General features: G+C 42.9%; 1 protein-coding gene and 1 long non-coding RNA gene across 2 annotated transcripts in view; one reads left to right on the forward strand and one right to left on the reverse strand.

Moving 5' to 3' along the window:
* Positions 1-636: 636 nt before the first annotated feature.
* LOC139461877 (uncharacterized) lies at positions 637-6925 on the forward strand. The gene is made up of 3 exons (XR_011653003.1): positions 637-674; positions 3220-3329; positions 6473-6925. It is a non-coding gene; the product is annotated as an uncharacterized lncRNA (long non-coding RNA).
* Positions 6926-10373: 3448 nt separating this feature from the next.
* Positions 10374-25485, reverse strand: part of LOC139462336 (uncharacterized) — a 28608-nt gene continuing 13496 nt past the window's right edge. Inside the window, exons 3-11 of the mRNA XM_071243987.1 lie at positions 25109-25315; positions 23630-23799; positions 23054-23216; positions 15546-15694; positions 14810-14948; positions 13805-13975; positions 13277-13437; positions 12634-12859; positions 10374-11078 (exon numbers count right to left, since the gene is read on the reverse strand). Of these exons, the coding sequence (XP_071100088.1) occupies positions 10785-11078; positions 12634-12859; positions 13277-13437; positions 13805-13975; positions 14810-14948; positions 15546-15694; positions 23054-23216; positions 23630-23799; positions 25109-25315 (1680 nt within the window). The 3' untranslated portion in view covers positions 10374-10784. The remainder of the gene's footprint in view (positions 11079-12633; positions 12860-13276; positions 13438-13804; positions 13976-14809; positions 14949-15545; positions 15695-23053; positions 23217-23629; positions 23800-25108; positions 25316-25485) is intronic.

Consider the following 25485-nt stretch of genomic DNA (forward strand, 5'->3'; position numbering starts at 1 on the left):
TTGTCCCACCCAAACCCCGAACGCCCCAGCAGTGCCAGGATCAATGGGTCATCGCCTCGAATAGACTCAATTTTTTTTAGCAACGCTTACTACTACTCACTCACTCTTATATCAGAGGTGCTATGATGAATAGGTTGGCGATATTGGCGTCTTTAGCCTGAAATATTTTTCATGAAACCGCAATATTATTATTCAACATTGTTGTTCCATGCACATTTCCCGTGTTTCCAAAACAAAGTATTTTTATATGATTAGTTGTGTTCCGTTATCAGCCAGCCTCCAGTTTTTGTGTGGGACGCTTTACATTAATATTGTCACTTGCACGAGTGTCTGTTGAGATTTGTCATGCTTGCCAAACAACTAGCTCCAATCATGTCCCTGCGACCGTGTGGGGTATTAAGACACAGACAATACAATGATGGACAACATCCCTATCGTCTTCGGGGGCCGAGTTACAATCCGTGGACGCGCCGGAAATCAACAAGAATATTTCCGTTAATTCCGCCCCGTATTGTCACACTTCAGAGCAGGTACTCGAAGACCGTGCGTTTGAGGCTGTCACACGGGGGATAATCTTTTGAGATTAGTCGCGAGGAATATATAAGTTGCCGAAGGAACGATGATATCGGTCCTTTTGAGCAACAGCCGAGTTCCATACATAGAGAATCTTAGAGGTAAGGATTTGATTGTCTCTTTTATATGACTATAGCAGTGTGTTTAGATAGATGAACAGGAATTGTCCATGTGTGTTATTGGCCAGAACTGTGTTGGTATGGTGACAAATTCTAGTCAAGGTGTATAAGTTTATAAAATATAATATATAGAGTATATAACATGTGTCGAGTGAAATATCATGTTTCTCTCATCGAGTGACTGAGTGGAAGAAGATACATGTATATCTTTCCCCCCGTCGCGAGATGAGAGAAACATAATATTTCACGAGACATATGAAATATTTTATATATTATATACTTTTTGTGTAAATTAAATTATTTCATTAAATACGTGAAACCTTGAAATGTAAATTCTCCCTAAAACACGGGGACGGTTGTGTTTGCGACTTTAAAAAGTAGCTTCGTGTTTGCAAAATCTTTGACAATACAAACAAAAGTAACAAAAGCTATTTAGGGTCACGAAAAATCTCTGTCATACATTTAGATATGATTATATACAATATCAACGACCACGAGTCAAATTGGAGTTTACAATAAAACGTGTTTCAAACTTACCAGATAACTGACCACAGCATTGCTCCCACTCCTATCCCGTGCATCAATACATTTGATCCTTGCATAAAAGTTTAAAGAAACCATATAGCATCTATGAAGATCAAGGTAGACACAATTTTATGGATAACAACTTCTTTAATACTGTAAAAAGCGACGTTTCGGTATAGATCCTTGAACCGTTGTCTTGCTTGACAACTTTTGAGGAGTCGTATAACGCACGTTGAAATCTTCGCAGAAGCAGCATGCTAGATTGTACCTCAAAATTTGTTAAATATAGACACCAAAGGCTACAGCTGCTGGAATATTTGACCATTGGAAAGTTGAAGCCATCCATCCCTCTTGTCATAGTTTTGTGGATATTTATTGTCACTCTGAATCTTTTTGTAGAGATCCAAATGAAACAGTCGAGGCGGTGTCACTTTGTTGCTTATTGTTTTGGTGGGTAAGCCAATGGAAGGGAATGGGCTATTCGACCATTATTGAACGATATCAGATCATCGATATACCTTAAGCTTAAATGAAACATCCTGGACAAACTCTCTTTGTTTTGAAATTGTACATTGTGTACGGGTTCCCATGATATATTAGGAATATTGCACGTGGACGGCAGCATATATTCACTCACTAATTATGACACCACCTCCACAGAAAGACGTACCCGCTGTAACGGGAGATATAAATATATATACATGTATATGTGTGTGTGCCGGATTAGTTTAGGCATGCTTTAAATATCGAATTTTATTAAACAATGTCAACAAAAATGGATAATTAAATTAATATTAAATAATTCAATAATGTTAACACTTAACTTTTAAAACATTTTTTTAACACAAACGCGTTGCCCTTATACTGGATAAAACTGACTGAGTCTGATATGCAGCGTTGTATTAATGTCACATGTGTTTTAGATACAACTAAGCATTTGTCGTTGCACGTGAAGTACATGTAAACTGTATACCTGTTTACCGAAACCTCTCTGTGTGTTGCAAGTATAAACCATCTTACCTAGGCAAGGGAGTTGACTGACTATATAAGTCCAGTTCACACCCTTGACGAACTAGGCTGCAATTATGGAGTTATATTTTGGCTGGACTAACGAGTATGCGTAGTCCAATCAAAACGCGTAACGAAATCGACATCCGGTTTGTAAACTGCTGTGCAGATTTCGGTCGATTGCAGGATTTGCAAAGCATGTGTGCCGTCAACAGATAATTTCCAAATGTTTTCATGTTTTTAATCAAGGTGCTCACGTGATTTGTTACACTTCGCGAACCAAGACCCCAAGATAGACACAATTTTTATGGATAACAACTTCTTTAATACTGTAAATGGCGACGTTTCGGTATAGATCCTTATACCGTTGTCAAGCAAGACTGAATGAGGGACATAGTGCAGAATATATATAGCAAGTGGAGGATTAACAATAGAGGATTAACAGTAACAACAAGGGCATACATGAGTGGGATCTATACCGAAACGTCGCCTTTTACAGTATTAAAGAAGTTGTTATCCATAAAAATTGTGTCTATCTTGTCATCCGTCAACTTCTAAGTAATGCCTATCAAACAATTCAAACAATTGAACCAAGACCCGTTTTATTACAAAATAGATCTCGTTTATTGATCAGATTGTCTTAACTGGGCGGCGCCATTTTGTTTGAAACAAATATAAGTTATATGAGACGTGGAATCTGATTGGTCAATAGGAGGAAAATAATCATAACGGTCGAACCCAGAAATTCCATCGTAGTTCGGCAAGGGTGGAAACTGAACTTTTTACAGTCAGTTAACTCCCTTGACTCGGGAAAATGAGTGTTTACTCAAATACATTGTTTACTCATATACATGTTTACTCATATACATTGTTTACTCATGTACATTGTTTACTCATACACAATGTGGCAGATTCTGCTGTGTCACTGTATATGTTCTGCAGCAAATCGTTACACATGGTTATTCACACGTGCATTGTCGTCGCGATGTTGCAGATGGGCCAATGGTGTATAATGTTGTTCCTGGCAATGGTTACCATGTACGGGATGTCGTTTTCTGACCCGATCCTTCAGAGAATGAGACGTGGAGACGGAAAGCCCAAAGTGTGAGTTGTTTTATTTGTTTATTTGTTTGTTTGTTAGTCGTTTAACCCTGCACTCAGCAATATCCAGATATTTGACGGCGGCCTATAAATATTCAGACTTAGCCCAGAAAATCCAGTAATTGATATCATGAGCATCGAGCTAGGAAATTGGAATACATTGACATGCAGTTACCCAGGACAGTCCGATCCATTAAGTCATCTCTTACGACAAGCCGGGGTGAGTATTCTTACCCGGGATCCCCACGGGTGTAATTATGCTATGTACAGATATTTGGCTTATTGTAAGGGGATGTGAGTTTCCGGCCGAGTTTAACTGAAGGAAGTCAAATGAATCCGTCTATGAACTTTGTGCCAACTCTTCCTCTGATAGGGAAGAAATGTGTAGACGAGAGCCGCATGGCTGTTATGCGTGACGAACGAGAAATATTGCCGATGTAATCTGAGCGCGCATTGGTCAGAACACTCCCTGGTTCCCTTCTCGTTAGAAAAAAGGCCAAGGCTCGATTCGTTGGTTATAAATAGCGACAAGACTGGGTGAGGTTTAAGGTGAGGTGGGGTGAAATTGGGTTTAACGTCGCGTCCAAGATTATGGCACTTATATAGCGACGTGTATGCACGTGTGTGTGCGTGTGTGTGTGTGGCTGCTTGTACTAGTCCGGACTGATGCCGATTTATAGTGCTAGCACGCTGAGATACCATGCCGCAGTTTAACATGATTACCCCACTCAGACACAGTATACTGACTCCGAGCCGACCAGTCCTTGTTTTAGCCCTTTAATGCCGAGCGCCAGACAGGGTAACAACAAGTTAACGTCTTTTAACGTCTTTTGGTATGACGCGGTCGGTGATCGAACCCCGGACCTTACCTTCTCCGGGCGGGCGCTATACCTCTAGACCAGCATTTTGAATAGGCGATCGATATCAGCCGGCGGGGTAAGAAATTAGAGTTACGTCTCTGCCAGCTTTCCCGTGACAAAATCTTCCGAACAAAGTGAAAATGTATTGAATTCACTTGCAGATACATCTAACAAATGTATGTTAATGTATATTAAAAAGGTAATATTACATCGCAGTTTTCATATCATACCCCATGACGTCCATATCCGCCCTCTGGCCCCAGGCCCTCGCGCTGATTTGGGAACCTCGGGTTTCATATGGGGTATGATACGAAAGCTGCCATATAATAACTCAGAAGAAAACACCGTAGGTAGAGTAAACCATGACTCCCTGAATTTAATCCAACCTCGGCACTGTCAGACAAGTCCTTTTTGTGAACAAGAAGTCCTAACTTTGGTCTTGTCCGCATATTCTCTCAATTATCTGTACCCTTTCTCCCAATACCGATTGTCACATCGCTCCCACTTTTAGATGCGATCGTTCAGCCATTGCGTTTATCTGCGTTGTCCAGCTTCATCTAAGGGGAACAACTCACTGGAGAGACTTTGAATCTCGGTCCAACAGTCGGTCACTGGACCCGCTGGGATCCCGGTTGTGCAGTCAAAGTGATTCGGTTCGGTACCATAATGGTAGAGGGAAATCAGAGTGCTCGCCAAAGACGTTCATGTTACCTGTACGACCCTACACTGAAAAATTGAAAAGAAACAAACTCGAATCTGCTTTCTTGTCAGTGACAGCTACAAACGAAGGGCAAGGTCGCCATCAGAATAAGAAAAGACAACCGTCGCCTACACACATTCAACTAGGAATGTTATTCGTCACATTTCGGATGTTTTGGGCCATATATTGTACAAAATCAGAAGTCAAGCTCACTTCAACGGAAGTTTCGAATCATTTGTATCGGAACTGTTCACTTTTTGTGATCATAATTCTGTACATTCATTCATGAACAGAGGGGCACGGGAGGCCCAGTCCTCTGAGGCGCCGCGATTCGCTGTGAAGAGTTGCGTCCCTTGGGCACGCCAGAAACCTATGATTCTGGGTTCGAATCCCGATTCGCCCCGATTATGTTTCTAGGTTTGTCAGCACCATACCCGTGCTCGTGGGTTTCAAAGAAGTGGTAAACGTCTGAGACCTGCATCACTTTCCACCCACATTAAGCTGACACGCCGCGATATAACTGGAATACTGTTAAAAGCGGCGTTAAACCCAACTCACTCACTCACTCACTCATTCATGAACAAACGCCTTCGGAAACAGTGCCGCAAAGTACACCTCGAATGGGACGCTCGTGACACTTAGGACCATTCATCGTAAGTCCAGACATCTGCCTAGATATAGTTTAAACTAACTTCGTTTCACCACGCTTAACGTTTAACATTAAATCAAATTCACGAAAGAGGTCCGGTGCATCACGTCAATAGGGACCCCGATCTATCGGTGGTAGTATATGGCAAATATATAGCTCGATTATGAAGTATGTAGTAGATATATGCTTACCTTATGTAGAGTGCAAACTGGGAGTATCCTGTTTGCTTTAATTAAGTGTTTGTAAACATCACTCGTTTTCACTAGATTCCTTATTTTCTGTCTCGTAGTAGCAAAGTGTTTTGTAAATTCGAAAGACATCTCGTGATTAATATGTTATTGAAAAAAGCATTCAACGTGTTATTCCGGGACAAGCCGAATAGCGACTCGTGCCCCCCTCATGGCCATTTTTGCGACCAGGTTCCGTCTTAGCGCAAACGGGCATACCTAAAACAATTGTCCGCTCGTTGCGTAATGGTTCACATATATTTCCCCTATGTATTATATATATTGCAGATGCAGTTTAAAGCACATCTGGACATGCGGAATTATACAGTATGATTGAACACATTTAACCATATCTTGGGTATATTTTTAGATGCAAGACATGTAAAATCAAAAATTATTTCTGAGTGATTCTTTGAAGAAAAACTTGAAATCATACGCGCATTCTGATTGGTTTGTCATATTTTCGCACATAACATTCATCGATAGGGGGACGAGTCTTCTTGCAGGTTACGGAAAGGGGCGAGTGGTGACGAATGTGAAAAAAGTAGTCCCGGTGTGACAGGTCACGGTTATCCAATCAAAACGAATAAAACAAGGTCAACTTTGTACGACACCGTGTGTCTCACCACCTGTATCTTCACTTCGTGGGTAATAATGATGCTGATGCTGATATGATGTCGTAAAATTAAGTTGACCTTCCTTTGTTGCAGGGTCCCCCCAGGCATGAGTGTCGAGAGGTTCGTGCAGTCGTGCGAGCTGTGCGGCATGTTCTACGGCAGCACCTACAACTACGACTGTCTTAACGACATCACGTTTAGGACATTCCGCGGATGTCAACTGGCTATCAGCTAACTACGTCATAGTTTTATGTGACGTCACGAACATTAGGCCTTATTAGGGCCGAGACAAATGCGTTCATGTTTTCTGGGTATGTCTTGACGGGATGACGGCACGCCCCAGAACGGTGAAAAGGCGGTGATACATTTTTATTAAGAATCACATTGATGTTTGTATGTAAATACTTGAAGTCTGAAAAATAACGCTGTAAAGCATATCATGGGGGAATTACAACTAATTATCATTCAGAGAAATACTTCAAGATTTACACATGATGTTTGTCGAGTTAGAACGCCTGCCGTCATGTACACCTTGTCACTTCGAATAAAAAAAATACGCTTAACCTTGGTCTTTTAATTGCCTCGTCGTGAACATCCGGGGTAGAATAGGTCTTCAGCAACCCATGCTTGTCCTAAAAGGCGACTATGCTTGTCGTAAGAGGCGACTAACGGGATCGGGTGGTCAGGCTCGCTGACTTGGTTGATGCATGTCATCGATCCCAATTGCTTGGATCGATGCTCATGATATCAATCCTGGATTGTCTGGTCCAGACTCGATTATTTACAGACCGCCGTCATATAGCCGGAATATTGCTGAGTGCGGCGTTAAAAAAACAAACCAACCAACCCAAACCAACATGCGTGTCCCCAAATGGTATGAGTAAGTGAGTATGGTTTTACGCCGCTTTTAGAAATATTCAAGCAATATTACGGCGTGGGACACCAGCATTCACACATTGTACTTTTGTGGGGAATCGAACACGGACTTTTGGTGTGACAGGCTAACGCTTTATCCACTTGGCTACCTCACTGCCCACTGGATGGTATTGAAACAGTGGGAGTGAATGGTTTGCCAAAGTTTGGCAAGCTCCTTGTTAATTATGGCGTCAAGTAAATACGACCAGGAACTATTTAGATTGGAGATTGATTCTATGTGCAGTAGTGAGTGAGTGAGTGAGTGAGTTTAACGCCGCATCGAACACCATTTCTGACATGTTACGGCGTCTCAGTATGCGTGACGCAATCGTAAAACAACAACACGTAAAACTAGCACATCAAACGATCACAATCAGGGTGAATCTTGGTTTCATCCCGTGTACAGCGGATTGTGGCACGACTAAGGGACGCAACTCTGTACAAACCTCTAAATCTACCCCACATTGGAATTGAAAATGTTATTGCGTCTGAGATGATATTGTCATTGCAATGTCGAAAAATGTCCCAACGATGCTGCCTGAAGAGAAGTGTCTATGATACCAGGAAAATATCCTTTTTCCTATTTTCACGTCGAGTGAAGTTATATGCAATAAGTTCAGTGTACGCACATAATATGGTAAGTAAGAGGGGGCACGAGCGAATGTACACTATTGGGATTAAACCGCACTACTTCGTCAGGTTTCAGAGGCACAAACACACACACATGACAGACACACACACACACACACACAATCGCGCGCGCGCGCACACACACACACACACATCACGAAACACACACAGAATGGCACAAACACACCACGGCGCACACTCTCTCTCACACACACATACAAACTCCACGACGCACACTCACATACACAAACAAAAACACACACACACGCACACACACAGACAGACAGAACAGCCCAAACACTTACACACCACGGCGTACACACATACACCACGAATGCACACACACATACACACACATACAAACACCACGACGCAAGCACGCAAACACACACAACGACGGACACACACACACACAACGACGGACACACACACACACACACACACACACACACACACACACACACACACACACACACACCAACAAACACATACACACCACGGCAGAATACTAGTATTTAATTTTAAACAAGACAAACAGTTAATCTCCTGATGTATAAGTATGTTGCGTAAAGTTTATTATTCGATAACTGAACGGACGTGCGATGTGGTAGCTTGTTTAAAGAAACATGCGCATTTAACATGTAATTATATTAAAACATTTTAATATCTGAAATATCTGCATCCGCCAGCGAACACAAGTTTCATGACAGCAAAATGTTCGCCGGAACCCTGAAGTTACAGGGTATGGGTTGTGTCAGGGTTCTAGGTAAATTTCAGTAAACATTTCCATACATCTTGCTCATTTGGTCGCTCTGTGTGGTTGGTGTATTTCTGGCCCGACACTCATTGTGGACTGACTGACTCCAAAACAAGTGTGGTAACGTTCAAGGATTTTATGAACGCTTCAAATGTGAAGACGGTCGCGTGGATAATCCTGGCCGGATAAAACCAACTGAGTGTCAGCGCCACTAGCTCGGCGTTCAGTGCTCGTCAATGAATATCCTTTAAAGGACAGCGACAGATCCATTTCCATAATCATAGTAAATCTCGACCGTACGATTCCGACAATATAATAAACTTGTGTTTATGAATCACTATCAATGATGATGCCAGGTGTTGGCGTGACAATTCATGAATAAAGACACTATAACTAAGATAATAATTTAACCATTTATTAGAAACATAATGTATAACAATTCATACGCGAACAAGGGGTGTCTAATATTTTCTGAATGTTTTTTATCTTTAATATAAAAATATATTAATATATCTACATTGAAATTCTAAATAATGTTACTTCCATCAGCACCGTTGCTGGTTTCTGCATCGTCCACGTGTCAGTGCTGTATGTCAATGCGGCCGTAACAGAAATATTGATTTACTCGGAGTGAGTTCGGTTTTACGCCGCTTTTAGTAATATCCCAGCAATATCACGGCGAGGGACACCAGAAACACATTGTACCCATGTGGGGAATCGAACCCGGGTCTTTGGCGTGACGAGCGAACGCTTTAACCACTAGGCTACCCCACTGCCCCTCTTGTTGTCAAACAATGTTGTCAGTCTTCATGGTAAACGATTTCTACTACAGCATAGCGGTGAGTGAGGTGAAGTGAAATTGGGTTTAACGTCGCGTCCAAGATTATTGCACTTATATAGCGACGTGCATGCACGTGTATGTGTGTGTGGCTGCTTGTACTTGCCCGGACTGATGCCGATTTATAGTGCTAGCACACTGAGATACCAAGCCGCAGTTTAACACGAATATCGCACTCAGACACAGTATACTGACTCCGAGCCGACCAGTCCTTGTTTTAGCCCCTTAATGCCGAGCGCCAGACAGGGTAACAACAAGTACCATATTTTAACGTCTTTTGGTAAGACGCGGCTGGGATCGAACCCCGGACCTTCCGCTCTCCGGGTGGACGCTCTACCACTAGACCATGGAGGCGGTCCCGTAGCGATGACGGTAACCTTTCACTCATATGTGTACTTTAAAAGACTGGCATCATAGCACTCATACTCAGCAATTAATGTTCCAATTTGTATTGTCCACAACGTATGTTTACGAAGATCCAAGGTTGGCAATGTAATAAAAACGAACAATTAAAAAAAGGAAATTGGATAACAGCATGAGACGTTTACCACTTTGGTGAAACCCACGAGCACCGGTATGGTGCTTACAAACCTAGAAACATAATCGGGGCGAACCGGGACTCGAGCCCACAATCATAGGTTTCTGGTGTGTCCAAGGCACAAAAAGCGAATTGCAGCGCTTTAGGCAACTGAGCCACCCGTGCCCCCTTTCCAGCAATTACTAAGTGTTGCTTATTCATCGAGGACTGTCTACATCCTAGGCACAATGTTGGCTTAGCTGCCCTTGTTTGTTGTCTGTTGAACGTCTCACCGTCAGTCTGACTGACCTTCAGTGCTGGTTTAGTGTCGTCCTAGTTATAAGTTCCAACGAAATCTCATTCTTCCTAAAAGACATCAGAGAGATCAGTAATAAAGTCAAACCCCGTTAGCACGGACACCGTTAATCCGGACCCTGTTGATCCTGACACCGTTAATCCGGACACCGTCCATCCGGACACCGTTAATCCAGACCCTTTTAATCCGGACACCGTTACTCCGGACACCATTAATCCAGACACCGTTAATCCAGACCCTATTGATCCGGACACTGTTACTCCGGACACCATTAATCCGGACACCGTTAATCCGGCTCGACCACATTTCACCCATAACCCAACATGTTACGTGGCACCACCATAGCTCACCTGTATCTTGAGTATCACTCCAGGTACATTATTCACAGTCAATATTCACATCACTATTCGCTTTGCTATTCGCCACCACTGTTCACTCCTTCTCCGGCTCAGTCAGGAACACGCTCTTGGTGCTGGGGTTCATCTCCTCCTGCCGGATCAGTCGACTGACGTTTGTCCTCAGCTCCATGCCGTTGGTCACTCCGCGCGGTTTGCTGATCATGGAGCGGTCATTTTGTATGACAATAGGGAGAATCCCGTGTTCCTCTTCCGTCTCCACAATGATATCACGCTTCACTTCTCTACCCCTCTCATTCGCCTTCCTCTGCACTGGTAATTCTGGGCGAATCTTCGCTTTAGGTGTTTTAACGATAATGAAAGGATCGACCTGAAACATATTATAATAAATGTATACTTTTCAAGTTTTGTTTTGTTTGTTGTTTAACGCCGCACATTCGGCTATATGACGGTGGTCTGTAAATAATCGAGTCTGGACCAGACAATACAGTGACTGACATCATGAGCATGAATCCATACAATTGGGATACGATTACATGCATCAACCAAGACACGAGCCTGACCACTCTTTCTCGTTATTCGTCTCTTACGACAATCATGGGTTGCTAAAGGCCAATTCTAACCCGGATCTTCACATGTCTTTTTCTTTATTGATAGTCTACATGTACCTACGGTCATGACAAAGTACACGTAGTTGGTCTTGAACCAGTCCTGCTCTATAGTGCGACCAGACATTGACATAATGTCCCCCGATGGTCGCCTCTTACTGCAAGCATAGGTCGCTGAAGATCAATTTTTCGCGGGTAATAATTCTCACATACACATAAGCAATATCAATGAGGTCATGCCATGTTCGGAAAATGACTCGCGATAAGCTGGGCTGAGTTGCGTCGCTTAGTACCAGCAGGATCTGATTGTTGGTTCGAATCCCAGTTCATGGTCTATTTATTGGAGCACCTTTAATAGTTTTGTTGCATACGTCCAACGTCAAAGCTGACACAACTGAAATATTATTTAAAGCAACATTGTACCGTCAGTCTATCCCGCGTCCCCGCGTGGATTTGAATTTAGCCAAACATACGATTGTTAAACCTATTATGAAGACAGGGGTAATTCTGACGTTCACCACAAAGACACTCACATATGAGGGGCATGGGTGGCCCAGGCGCTGCGATTCGCCGTGCAGAGTTGCGTCCCTTAAGCGTGCCAGAAACCTATACCCATGGGTTTGTCAGCACCATACCCATGCTCGTGGTTTTAACCGAAAGTAGTAATACGACTTGTCAATAAGATTTGTCTTACTCACGTTGACACGACAGAAAAAACAACCAAACATGAAATACTGTTCACAGCAGCATTGAACCAAACTCACTCACATCTACCCGACGTGAGGGAATTATCTGACTATAAAAGTCCAGTTTCCACCCTTGCCGAACTAGGTTGCAATTTCTGGGCTCAGACGTAGCGTCATCAGTGGATATTACATGAGTCATGTCCCTTCCATGTCCCTTCTATTAACCAATCAGATTTCACCTCTCATATATCACTTGCATTTGCTACAAACAAAATGGCGGCGCCCAGTCAAGAAGATCTAATCGATAATCAAGATCTATAAAACGTGATAAAACGGGTCTTACTTCGCGAAGTGCATCAAATCACGTGAGCACCTTGATTAAAAACATGAAAAGATTTGGAAAATATCTGTTGACAACGAGATCGAGATTGCTTCACAAATCCTGCAATCGACCTAAATCTACACGACAGTTTACGACGCCGATGTCAATTTCGTTACGCGATTGGACTATGCATAGACTCGTTAGTTCAACCAAAATATTACTTCATAATTCCAGCCCAGTTCTTCAAGGGTTGAAACTGGATTTTTAAAGTCAGTCTTGGCTCGGGAAGATGTTTCGCTGACTACTCACATATGATCTGGTAGTCTTGCATGTAAGGCGTCCTGTCTTCTCCTCTGCCTCGTCATCGAATCCAGGCCACCGCGCCCATCCACTCGTCCCCTTCACCGTGGCGGGGAGATGAGCGATGGCAAACCCCGACTGTTCCAACTCCACCGTCCGCACCACGCTCTTCTTGTACGACGTCCAGATTGTGTCCTTGAATACCTTCTCGCAGATCTCAGAGTTTGTCGGGATACTGTAACAAGTGAGTGAGTGAGTGAGTGAGTGAGTGAGTGGAGGAGTGAGTGAGTGAGTGAGAGAGTGAGTTGGGTTTAAGCTTACAGGCAAGGCTTTGTTGAAATACCATTAGGCCGAAAACGGAGATTCCAAATCAGAGTGACTGAGTAAAGTTTTATGCCGCGCTTAGAAATATTCCAGCAATATTACGGCGGGGCATACCAGCAATTGGCCTCCAACATTGTACCCATGTGGGGAATCGAACCTGGCCTATATGTGAGGAGCGAACGATTTAATTACTGGGCTAGCAACTGCGAAGGAAAGGAACGGATGGACGGACGGACGTGTATTAATATTTCTTCAGTATTTCAATATGAATAACTTTTTCGACTTAGGTTTCGACGGTTACAAGTTTATATTATCAAAGCACACTGACTCTATAGGCGTGTAGTCCTTTTTCAGGTAGTCCTCCACCTGTCTGCGAGGACACATCCTCTTGAATGTCCTCACAGCAACCCTGAGCAGCTTCACGCCTTCGCTCATCAGCGTGATGGGGACAATAGACGTAGACGGCTCCAGCGACAGGAGTCGCAGGTCCTACAACGAGGAACACAGGACTTCATCCACTGACCCACCCCAGCCAAACTGTGATATACACGTGCAAAAACCATAGTCCCGAATCATCACCCTCTTCCCTGACCGCCATCCACCCCGGTCACCCCCTTCTCCTGATTCCCCTAGCCCCCTCCGCCAGCCCCCAGCCCATCCCATCAATCCACATATTATCCCCAAATTATACTAATCCACAGGCCATCCCATCCCCCCGACAAGAATAACGCTCATATATATATACTTTTCTCAGCAACAATTAACTCCATTTACATTGAGAAGGAGCCCCAGTGAGATGGGAAAATCTAGACTTTGTTCATTTACACCCCCACCATACACACAAATGACCCCTCACCGTGTTCTCTCCCTCTCTGATGCAGCCTACACACGCCTGTTTCGTCCTGCTTCCTCCCCCGACCTCCTCATTGTCCGGCTTCCGATAGTGCAGTTCCTTGTCCATCATGCCCTTAGCGGTCAGGTCCAGCATGTCACTGACACTGAACCGCTTCAGCAGTGACACCCGTCCCTGGACACGCAATAAACACGAGGATTTATTTATTGGTTACATGACGTGATTGAAAGTATCTTATAAGTGAGTGAGATGGGTTTAACACCGCTCTTTACAGTATTCCAGTTACATCAGGGTGTGTCTGCTTAATGTGGGAGGAAAACCCGAAGTGATGCGAGTCTTGGATGTCCACCTCTTTGGTGAAACCCACGAGCCTGGGTATGGTACAGACAAACCTAGAAACGTAATCGGGGCGAAAAGGGATTCGAACCCACGATCATAGGTTTCTATGACGACTTAGGGGCGTAACTCTAAACAGCGAATTACGGCGCCTTATAGTTTAAAATCATACACAGAAGACACCCAAAATTTGAAATTGTCTGTTTGCACATTGATGCAGAAGTTCTCTTTGTTTTGAAATGTTACCGTTACGAATGTCGTAAACAAAAAACGTTCTGTCCTACGATAGCATCCATCAATACTTCAGCATAGAATTACGATAGGCGTATCGCAAAGATCGCGTTGTGAAACAAGGCGAGGACAACTAACTGAGCTTGGTCCATAACATAGCAACCGCCGATGAAATTGCCCTGGTTGCCGAAGATGGCGTCACAGTATCGTTATTGTTTGTTTGGGTTTTTTTAACACCGCACTCAGCAATATTCCAGCTATATGATGTCGGTCTGTAAATAATCGAGTCTTCGCCAGACAATCCAGTGATTGACATCATGAGCACCATCCACACAATTGGGATTGATGACATGCATCAACCAAGTCAGTGAGTCTGACCAACCGTTAGTATGGGTTGCTGAAGGTTTTCAGTGGTCAGTATGTTGTTGATAGTGTACGTACGGTCATGACGAAGTAGACGTAGTTGGCCTTGGACCAGTCCTGCTCGATAGTGCGGCCGTGGGGGATGTAGAGCACCTGGGAGTTAAAACACAGGCTCTCGAACTGCTCGGGGTCCCAGCCTTTGAAGATTGGGAACTTCCTTGAGTAGAGTACAAACATGAGTTGTCAGTGGTCAGAGTCTTTCAGTACATTATTGTTGTTGAGTAACTACAGATACATCTACCGTTAAAGAATTCTACTACATTTTTTTTTAATTTTGGAAAAAGTTATAATTGTTTTATTTCATTCTCTCTGACAATCGCCTCATCTCACCAATATTCTCATCGGGACATTGTTCCGTGATGATTTTTTAAATACTTTGAGGGAATGTGACGTTTACGTTAGTCCACTACGTAGGGATTGCGGGTCGGAATATAGCTGTAGGTAAGAAGTCTATTAGCTTGTCGAGAAGATAATGTATCAATATGATGTCAACAATTATAGACCAATGGATAACATTGTCAATGCCATTTAGCACGTGGAATCATTATACAAATGTGCGTCGTATAGAATTATTACGCCGCTTTCAGCAATATTCCAGCAATATTACGGCGGGGGACACCAGAAATTGGCTTCACACATTATACCAATGCTGGGAATCGAACCCGTGTCTTCGGCGTGACGAGCGAACGCTTTTACCACTAGGCTACCCGACCGCCCCAATTTTAATTGACCGTAGACAGACAACGATGCTTACTTTGCGAATGCCATCTTCTCTGAAAGCTCCACCTTGAAGATGCCCGGGCACACGTCCATGAAGGTGGTCTTGTCAATCTGGAACAACTCAGTGGGCTCCCGACAGATCACACAGGCCGACCGCTCGCCGTCACCCATCAGAGCGATTTCCTTTGAACGACATCAGAAGGATAATCTCTATGTCTATATGCAAAACGTCAACGCCAGAGAATAACCAGTCTCGATTATCTGCCGAAAACAATTTCTACTGAGCGTAAAACATAGCGACGATAATTATATGAATTGATCACTGAAAATCAGTGAGTGAGTGAGTATGTTTTACGCCGCTTTAAGCAATATTCCAGCAATATCACGGTGGGGGACACAAGAAATGGGCTTCACACATTGTACCCATGTCGGGAATCGAACCCGGGTCTTCGGCGTGACGAGTGAACGCTTTAACCACTAGGCTACCCGACCGCCCCACTGAAAATCAGTGATGACACCAAGAGTTCGCGAGAAGGGTAAGCATGTTCTGTCGGTAACATCCGCCACTCACACAATTTAAAAGAAAAATATAATTGTTTGATTTTTTCACACCGCACCCAGCAATACTCCTGTCTTAAAACGGCGCCATTTAAACAATTGAACCCGGACCAGACAACCCAGTGTTCAATATCATAAGCAAATCCCACTTTCAGCCCAAGTCACCAAACATGACAACCCGACAGGTGAGGTGAGGTGAAATTTGGTTTAACGTCACGTCCAAGTTTATTGCACTTATATAGCGACGTGCATGTACGTGTATGTGTGTAGCTGCTTGTACTAGTCCGGACTGATGCCGATTTATAGTGCTAGCCGACTGAGATACCATGCCGCAGTTTGACATGAATACCCCACTCAGACACAGTAAACTGACTCCGAGCCGACCAGTCCTTGTTTTAGCCCCTTAATGACAAGCGCCAGACAGGGTAACAACAAGTACAATCTTTTAACGTCTTTTTGTATGACGCGGCCTGGGATCGAACCCCGGACCTTCCGCTCTTCGGGCGGACGCTCTACCACAAGACCACGGAGGCGGTCCCGACAGATTACAGAAGTAGCAGTGAGTAGGGAGGTGTGAAAACTCCATGAAAGGTCATGGTATTGGACAGCATGCGGACTCACAACCAAATCATTTATAATCGTAAAAACATTACAGACAGAAAATTATAAACGTCAAACATGATAGAAAATGAATTTATGAACAACATATGAATTACAAATGCTCGAACAATATCGGGATGACTTATCGATAGTACAATCATAAACGTCTAACATGTTGACATTACATTTATGGGTGAGTGAGTGAGTCGCTGTTAGCAATATTCCAGCATTATCACGGCAAGGGACACCAGAAATGGGCTTCACACATTGTACCCATGTCGGGATTCGAACCCGGGTTTTCGGCGTGACGAGCGAGCGCTTTAACCACTAGGCTACCAGACCGGTCCTGTTACAATTTTGAGCATCATTCGTAAAAAGGCATGACTTTATAAACGGCATCATCCGTATAGTACATCGTTCTAACACCAAACGGCACTGGACCCGGAGTCACAAAGCGATCTTAGCATTACGACTATGGTAAGTAGATATTTAAGTCAAGCTCAAGTACCCAATGACTCTTTCACGGGATACATTTAGAGTAATCTTTTTAAACTTCAGATCAAGAACGTAAACATTTCTCAAAGTGAAATGAAATAATCAACGTTTTAAATTGATTAACAGCTTTTTGATCTCATAGATATACAAATAACGAATAGGTAAGATTATATGAATTGAAAATGACAGCCATCTTTATCTAAAAAAATAATCACCGACAAAGATCTCTTTGAACTTGTTGAAATAAAAGGACACAAAAGTGAGATAAAATTATTTGAACATAATCATTAATTTTCATCTCAGATGTTTATACGCTGATAAATAATTCTTTGAACTGACAGCTCAGAAAAAGGTCAGGATGTAATCTTACATTTAAGAAAGATGACTCGTGAGTTTATGATAAACTATTTAATGAACACATTTCCAATGGGATAAGTTTTTCTGTACTACCTCAAATGTTCCTGAAATTCATTTCTGAAAGTCGGCTGTTTGAAATTTTAAAATGATAAACAACGAAACCGTCCCCAATAAATATAAGAACTCTTTCATTTTATAAATATTATTATTATTATTATTTGTTTAAAATATGTCCAACGAATCCCAAACATCCGTGTTTATTTCATATTATAAGATTATTATTATTATTATTATTATTATTATTATTATTATTATTTAATTATTTAATACCTTCAAAGAGTAAAATCAATCTCTTGGCTTATGCCACAAACATGACAAACTGATGGACAAAAATAAACTATTCATATTAGTCTCTTTATGTTTTCGGGGCGGTCGGGTAGCCTAGTGGTTAAAGCGTTAGCTCGTCACCCCGAAGACCTGGGTTCGATTCCCGACATGGGTACAATGTGTAAAGCCCATTTCTGGTGTCCCCCGCCGTGATATTTCTAAAAGCGGCGTAAAATCATACTCACTCACTTTAAATGTTTTCCCTTCTTTTGAATTTCAGGAAAGAATAGTATGGTCGTACACCTCTTAAATAGAGTTTTTTTTTAATTTGACCAAAAAAGCACAAACCTTTAATAACAAAAGGTTATTAGGCTGCCCTGTTGTGAGATATCGTCTATGATATCCTTATAAAACACAACACCCTTTCTTGTTTGTTTCATTTTAAGTCACCATCAAACATGGGTGTTTATCTCTTTTGCCCGGCAGTTTATATGTTTTACAATAAACAAATAATGATAAGCAAACCACAATCTCATCCCGTTCCTAAAATAAGCTCCCATCAATAAAGATGAAGGAATATATTGTGCTTATTACCAAATTGAAGAAAACACTGGCATTATGTTTGTGATCATAATCAATTACACAGAAACCATCAATAAACAAATAAACAGTAGAAATATACAAATAAACAGTACAAACAAACAAACTGCCTACACCTGTCTACATAATTAAACCTACCTTTGACATATGTTCCCTAAACAAACAACCATGTTTACACGGTAAGACATCCAGGACGCTGTATACGATCTCCATTGCGAGCTACAACTAGACGAATGAGCTGATGCTACAGGTAATATGAGATATCTTCCAAATCTCAATCACCTTATATTTTTAGTACTATGTGTTACGTGAAGGACTTAATTAATGATACCATCTGTGTAAATTGATATGGTCGTAGTTCCCCTAAAATTCTGTAATCCCTTAAAAAAGCAACACAGGTTAGTGATGAATTACTAAAATTAAATATGGCTCTTGGTTTTTTAAGTAGATGACATTTTGTGATGATACAAATGCTAAAATTAAAGGTTTTCGTGTATTAGAAAATTTGCGTGAAACATGTATCTTGTACATGTCATCGTATGTACATGAAACTATTTTTATTAGACGCAATTTAGAATATTTAATTGTAACATGTATAAAATATTTACAACGATTTTCAGTGAGTTGTTTGTGTGTCTTGGACACTGGTGATCAATAATGGTTGTCAAGGACTCCCTGTAATTGTATTATTGTATATAATACAAATAATATCCCTTAAAATACAGACTTACCTTGTCAACTACCTCCATCAATACAGAAACAAAATATACAGGTACAATTAGCTTTCACTTCAGTTTGTCCTTCCTTCAACAGCAAGAAACAAAGATTGCTGGACCATCAAATATTTACATCATTCACACGTTCTATTTTTACTAACCTCATTCAAGCGACCATGGGAAGCAACACTTTGTTTATATTGCGTTTTTTGGAAGTACTATGGTATCCAAACACAAATGAGATGAGTGACTGAATCTTTTATGACCTACAACACATAGGTGTGACCTAGGTTCGTGACATACAAGAACAGTTGACTTGTGCACACCGGAAGTAGAGGATGGGGGGAATGATGGGAGTTGATACATTAATACGCTGGGGAGAGTGTTGCGGCCCGTGGTAACGATTCGATCTGATTTGTAACTTATCGATACGGTGATTTAATCTTGCTAGGCTTATCTCCCCTAGATTGGGGATTAATTTGTTAGTTTGGGCTGGATGAGAGTGACTAGGGGTGGTAGAGTGATTGTTATGTTGGTTGTCATTAGAGAGAAAGCCTCCCTGTTATCAAATGTATTCCGGACTGTTCTTAACCATGCAAGTCACCAAATGGGGCAATTGTTTTTCTTTCATCACTGGGTTTTGAACTACGACTGCGTCAATGCTGTATACGCCATGTTGTTTGTCCACCAAAAGACGTATATAGATGCGTTTTTGGTCCACTTTGATCTGTACACGTCTTTGGTCCACCATTATGTTTATGTGAGCATCATTTTGTTTGGTCACTGTTACGTTTGAGAATCATTGTTTGTTTCGGCACCATTATGTTTACTCGCCGTTATGCTTGTGAATCATAATGTTTACTCGCCGTTATGCTTGTGAATCATAATGTTTACTCGCTGTTATGCTTGTGAATCATAATGTTTACTCGCCGTTATGCTTGTGAATCATTATGTTTACTCGCCGTTATGCTTGTGAATCATAATGTTTACTTGGCGTTATGCTTGTGAATCATTGTGTTTACTCGCCGTTATTTTTGTTCATCATTATGTTTACTCGTCGTTATGTTTGTTCATCATTATGCTTACTCGCCGTTATGTTTGTTCATCATTATGTTTACTCGCCGTTGTGTCTGTTCATCATTATGTTTACTCGCCGTTGTGTCTGTTCATCATGATGTTTACTCGCCGTTGTGTTTGTTCATCATTATGTTTACTCGCCGTTGTGTTTGTTCATCATTATGTTTACTCGCCGTTGTGTTTGTTCATTATTATGTTTACTCGCCATTGGGTTTGTTCATCATTATGTTTACACGCCGTTATGTTTGTTCATCATTATGTTTACTCGCCGTTGTGTTTGTTCATCATTATGTTTACTCGCCGTTGTGTTTGTTCATTATTACGTTTACTCGCCGTTATGTTTGTTCATCATTATGTTTACTCGCCGTTGTGTTTGTTCATCATTATGTTTACTCGCCGTTGTGTGTTCATCATTATGTTTACTCGCCGTTATGTTTGTTCATCATTATGTTTACACGCCGTTATGTTTGTTCATCATTATGTTAACTCGCCGTTATGTTTGTTCATCATAATGTGTATTTGCCGTTTGGTTTGTGAATCATTATTTTTACTCGCTGTTATGTTTGTTCATCATTATGTTTACTCGCCATTGTTTGTGAATCATATGTTTACTCGCCGTTGTGTTTGTTCATCATGATGTTTACTCGCCGTTGTGTTTGTTCATCATGATGTTTACTCGCCGTTGTGTTTGTTCATCATGATGATTACTCGCCGTTGTGTTTGTTCATCATGATGTTTACTAGCCGTTGTGTTTGTTCATCATTATGTTTACTCGCCGTTGTGTTTGTTCATCATTATGTTTACTCGCCGTTGTGTTTGTTCATCATTATGTTTGTCCAAATTTATGTTTCGGCACCATTATGTTGTTTACGCACCAATATGTTAACTCACCGTTATGGTTGTGAATAATTTTGTTTACTCTCCATTATGTTTGTAAATCGTTCTGTTAAGGCACCGCTATGTTGCAAGTGCACCATTATATTTGGACATCGTCAAGTTTCGGCTTCAGTTTGTTTGTTTATCGTTTATTTTAAGTTGGTGCATCGTGACGTTTGTGACTCGTTATATGTGCGCTTCATTATGTTTGTGCCTCGTCATGTTTGTGCATCACAATGGAACCTGGGTCAAAACGTTTGTGCGTTACATTGTTTTTTTGTTTTGCTTTAACCTTATAAATTGTAGATACTTAACGCTTCAGCTGAACACGTGATAACAGTATACTGGACCTGCATATGACTCCATGAATGTTGTATATTTCTACACTCTTTTGTTGTGAATGCTGAGTCTAGTCTGAGTCTTGACCACCACCGCCCATTCCTGAGCCCCCATTACATCGTGTCGTCTTACCCCAAATTATTTCCATTCCCGAGCCCTCATCACATCGTGTGGCCTTACCCCAAAGGATTCCCCGTTCCCGAGCCCCCATCACATTGTGTGGCCATACCCCAAAGGATTCCCCGTTCCTGAGCCTCCATCACATCGTGTGGCCTTACCCCAAAGGATTCCCCGTTCCTGAGCCTCCATCACATCGTGTGGCCTTACCCCAAAGGATTCCCCGTTCCTGAGCCCCCATCACATCGTGTGGCCTTACCCCAAAGGATTCCCCATTCCTGAGCCCCCATCACATCGTGTGGCCTTACCCCAAAGGATTCCCCGTTCCTGAGCCCTCATCACATCTTGTAGCCTTACCCCAAAGGATTTCCCATTCCTGAGCCCCCATCACATAGTGTGGCCTTACCCCAAAGGATTCCCCGTTCCTGAGCCCCCATCACATCGTGTGGCCTTACCCCAAAGGATTTCCCATTCCTGAGCCCCCATCACATCGTGTGGCCTTACCCCAAAGGATTTCCCATTCCTGAGCCCCCATCACATCGTGTGGCCTTACCCCAAAGGATTCTCCGATTCCTGAGCCCCCATCACATCGTGTGGCCTTACCCCAAAGGATTTCCCATTCCTGAGCCCCCATCACATCGTGTGGCCTTACCCCAAAGGATTCCCCGTTCCCGAGCCCTCATCGCATCGTGTGGCCTTACCCCAAAGGATTCCCCGTTCCCGAGCCCCCATCACATCGTGTGGCCTTACCCCAAAGGATTTCCCGTTCCTGAGCCCCCATCACATCGTGTGGCCTTACCCCAATGGATTTCCCGTTCCTGAGCCCCCATCACATCGTTGGCCTTACCCCAAAGGATTCCCCGTTCCTGAGCCCCCATCACATCGTTGGCCTTACCCCAAAGGATTCCCCGTTCCTGAGCCCCCATCACATCGTGTAGCCTTACCCCAAAGGATTCCCCGTTCCTGAGCCCCCATCACATCGTGTAGCTTTACCCCAAAGGATTCCCCGTTCCCGAGCCCCCATCACATCGTGTGGCCTTACCCCAAATGATTCCCCGTTCCCGAGCCCCCATCACATCGTGTGGCCTTACCCCAAAGGATTTCCCGTTCCTGAGCCCCCATCACATCGTGTGGCCTTACCGCAATGGATTCCAATTCCCGAGCCCCCATCACATCGTTGGCCTTACCCCAAAGGATTCCCCGTTCCTGAGCCCCCATCACATCGTGTGGCCTTACCCCAAAGGATTCCCGTTCCCGAGCCCCAATCACATCGTGTGGCCTTACCCCAAAGGATTCCCCGTTCCTGAGCCCCCATCACATCGTGTGGCCTTACCCCAAAGGATTTCCCGTTCCCGAGCCCCCATCACATCATGTGGCCTTACCCCAAAGGATTTCCCATTCCTGAGCCCCCATCACATCGTGTGGCCTTACCCCAAAGGATTCCCCGTTCCCGAGCCCCCATCACATCGTGTGGCCTTACCCCAAAGGATTCTCCGTTCCTGATGATGTTCTCGGTGGTGGTGGTGACGTTGCCGGTGTAGGGGTCCTCCAAGTCGATCTGGATGAACACGGACCCGGTGAAGATGAAGTAAAAGTCTTGTCCATAGTGGCCCTGTCTCAGTACCACCCGGCCTGCGTCACACCTGAAGGACACCATGTTTTGCTGATGACTACATTTGATATGGTGGCGTTTAACGTCGTCTGTGTGCGTGGCTGCTTGTACTAGTCCGGACAACTCCCGATTTTATAGTGCTAGCCCACTGAGATACCATGCCACAGTTTAACATGAATACATTTGACCCACGGGGGTCGTTATACATAATTGTGCATTATGAATAAATAAATTAAAAAAAAAAATTAAAAAAAAATAATTAAAAAAATATTTAAATAAATAAATAAATAAATAAATAAATAAATAAATAAATAAAAAGCGATAAGGTGTTCGCGATCAGGTGTTTTACGATAAGGTGAGCGTATTTTCTGCCCCACCAGTGACACCTGCCACAAACACATGCAAAGACCTGTCAATTGTAACACAATACAATAGTGCACTCACTGAGTGTACCGGACGACCTTGCACATCTTCAGACGCATGTCCTCTGTGAACTTTTCTTTGAAACTGCGCATGTTCAGCAGGAGCGTATGTAACCTCTGAACGTCCTCCTCCGTCCGGAACCTGGGGTGTTTGATGGTGACTGCCTGGGCCCACAGCGGCACTCGCGATGTCTGGACAGGGCAACCAAGAGATAAAGACATTATTGGCACTAATTGTCAGAGACCGTGTTCATGCTGGTGTAGTAATTAACTAACGTAAATATATAAGTAAATCGATTATTTAAAAACTCCAAACAAAAATCTCAAAATCTTGTAATGGCCTAGAGTTCTAAATAATTGAAACGTGTCACGAGTGAATCATGACGCGACCTGTACTGTGGGCATCTTCCTGACGCAAGGGAGTTAACTGACTTTAAAAGTTCAGTTTCCGCCCTTGCCGAACTAGGCTGGAATTATGGAGGTATAGTTTGGCTGGCTGTTCTATGCATAGCCCAATCAAAATCCTGTAATGATATCGACATCCGGTTCATAAACAACATGGCGACATCGAATTCGTTCGTTTGCAGGATTTGCAGATCATGTCTACCGTCAACTTGACGTCGACACATATGTTCCAAATCTGTTCATGTTTCTTTTCAAGGTGCTCAAGTAATATGATGCACTTCGCGAGGTAAAACCCGTTTTATTACAATAAAGATCTGTATTATCGATGAGATCGTCTTGACCTGTGTCTGCCAGTTTGTTTGAAGCAAGTGCTAGTGATATGAGAGATGGAATCTGATTGGTCAGTAGGTGGGGACATAGAAGGGACATAACTCGTAGTAGCCACTAGTGGCGCAACGATCGAGCCTAGAAATTCCAGCCTTGTTCAGTTCATCCCCTTGCCTCAGTAAGATGTCCTGTTGGTTGAATCTCTGTCTCGCCGCGGCTAGATGTAATATTCCATTATGGTATCATATAGTGGGGAGTAGAGAAAAGTTATTTACGAAGAGGATCTGAGAGTATGATTCTCGTTAAATTAGAATTATATGATTGCATAGTTTATCATGAACCAACGTCTGGGAAGATGAGCCTGTTATCATCGCACAAGCAATATAGTACCATTACATTTGTTGGTGTCAAATGTTCTTTCATACACTGCAGGAACCCTTTCCCCTCATAAAATGTTTTAAAAAATCCTCCCCACCCTACTCAACCCCCAAAACACTCCCCACCCACCCCTACCCCGATCTCGCTACCTACTGCCCCAATATCACCTCGATGCTTGCACATGCTGCCCGACCTTGCTCCGTTCTTACCTCGACGTCACCATTACTGCTCCAATACCGCCTCTATACCTCCTCCATACCGCCGAATACCATCCCCGATAGCAGCCAAATATAGCTACAAAACCTACCCTCCCTTACGTTTCAAAATGTTTCTAATTTACTGACATCGTATAAAGACTATCGAAAAGATAGAAAACTTTTTTGGGGCGCACCGCTCTCTTCCTGGAAAACCAGGACTTGTCAAAGAACAGTTGTTGCGTGGGGTCGTCGTTGCCGGTGCTGGGGCCGCTGATGTTGATGTAGTACATCTCCGAGATGGGCGTCTGTTCTGTCTTCTGCATCGACAACTTCTGCATGTCCAGGCATAGCTTGACAACGGCCTTGATGACTCGGGAGTACCATGCGAAGGTTCTCGTCCTCTGAAACAGGACCACAAATCACATCATACGGAGTTACTATGCGCATCAGTGATATTTCAATATACGTGTTATGTTTATGTTATTTCTAACATATCTACAACACTGAAGCCTCTGTTGCCGCATCTTCCCGAGGCAAGCGTGTCCACTAGCCCATACCAAAGCCTAGTGGA

The sequence above is a fragment of the Haliotis cracherodii genome, unplaced genomic scaffold (genome assembly GCF_022045235.1).
Source record: "Haliotis cracherodii isolate W230 unplaced genomic scaffold, xgHalCrac1.p SCAF_15, whole genome shotgun sequence".
Classification (NCBI taxonomy): Eukaryota; Metazoa; Mollusca; class Gastropoda; order Lepetellida; family Haliotidae; genus Haliotis; species Haliotis cracherodii.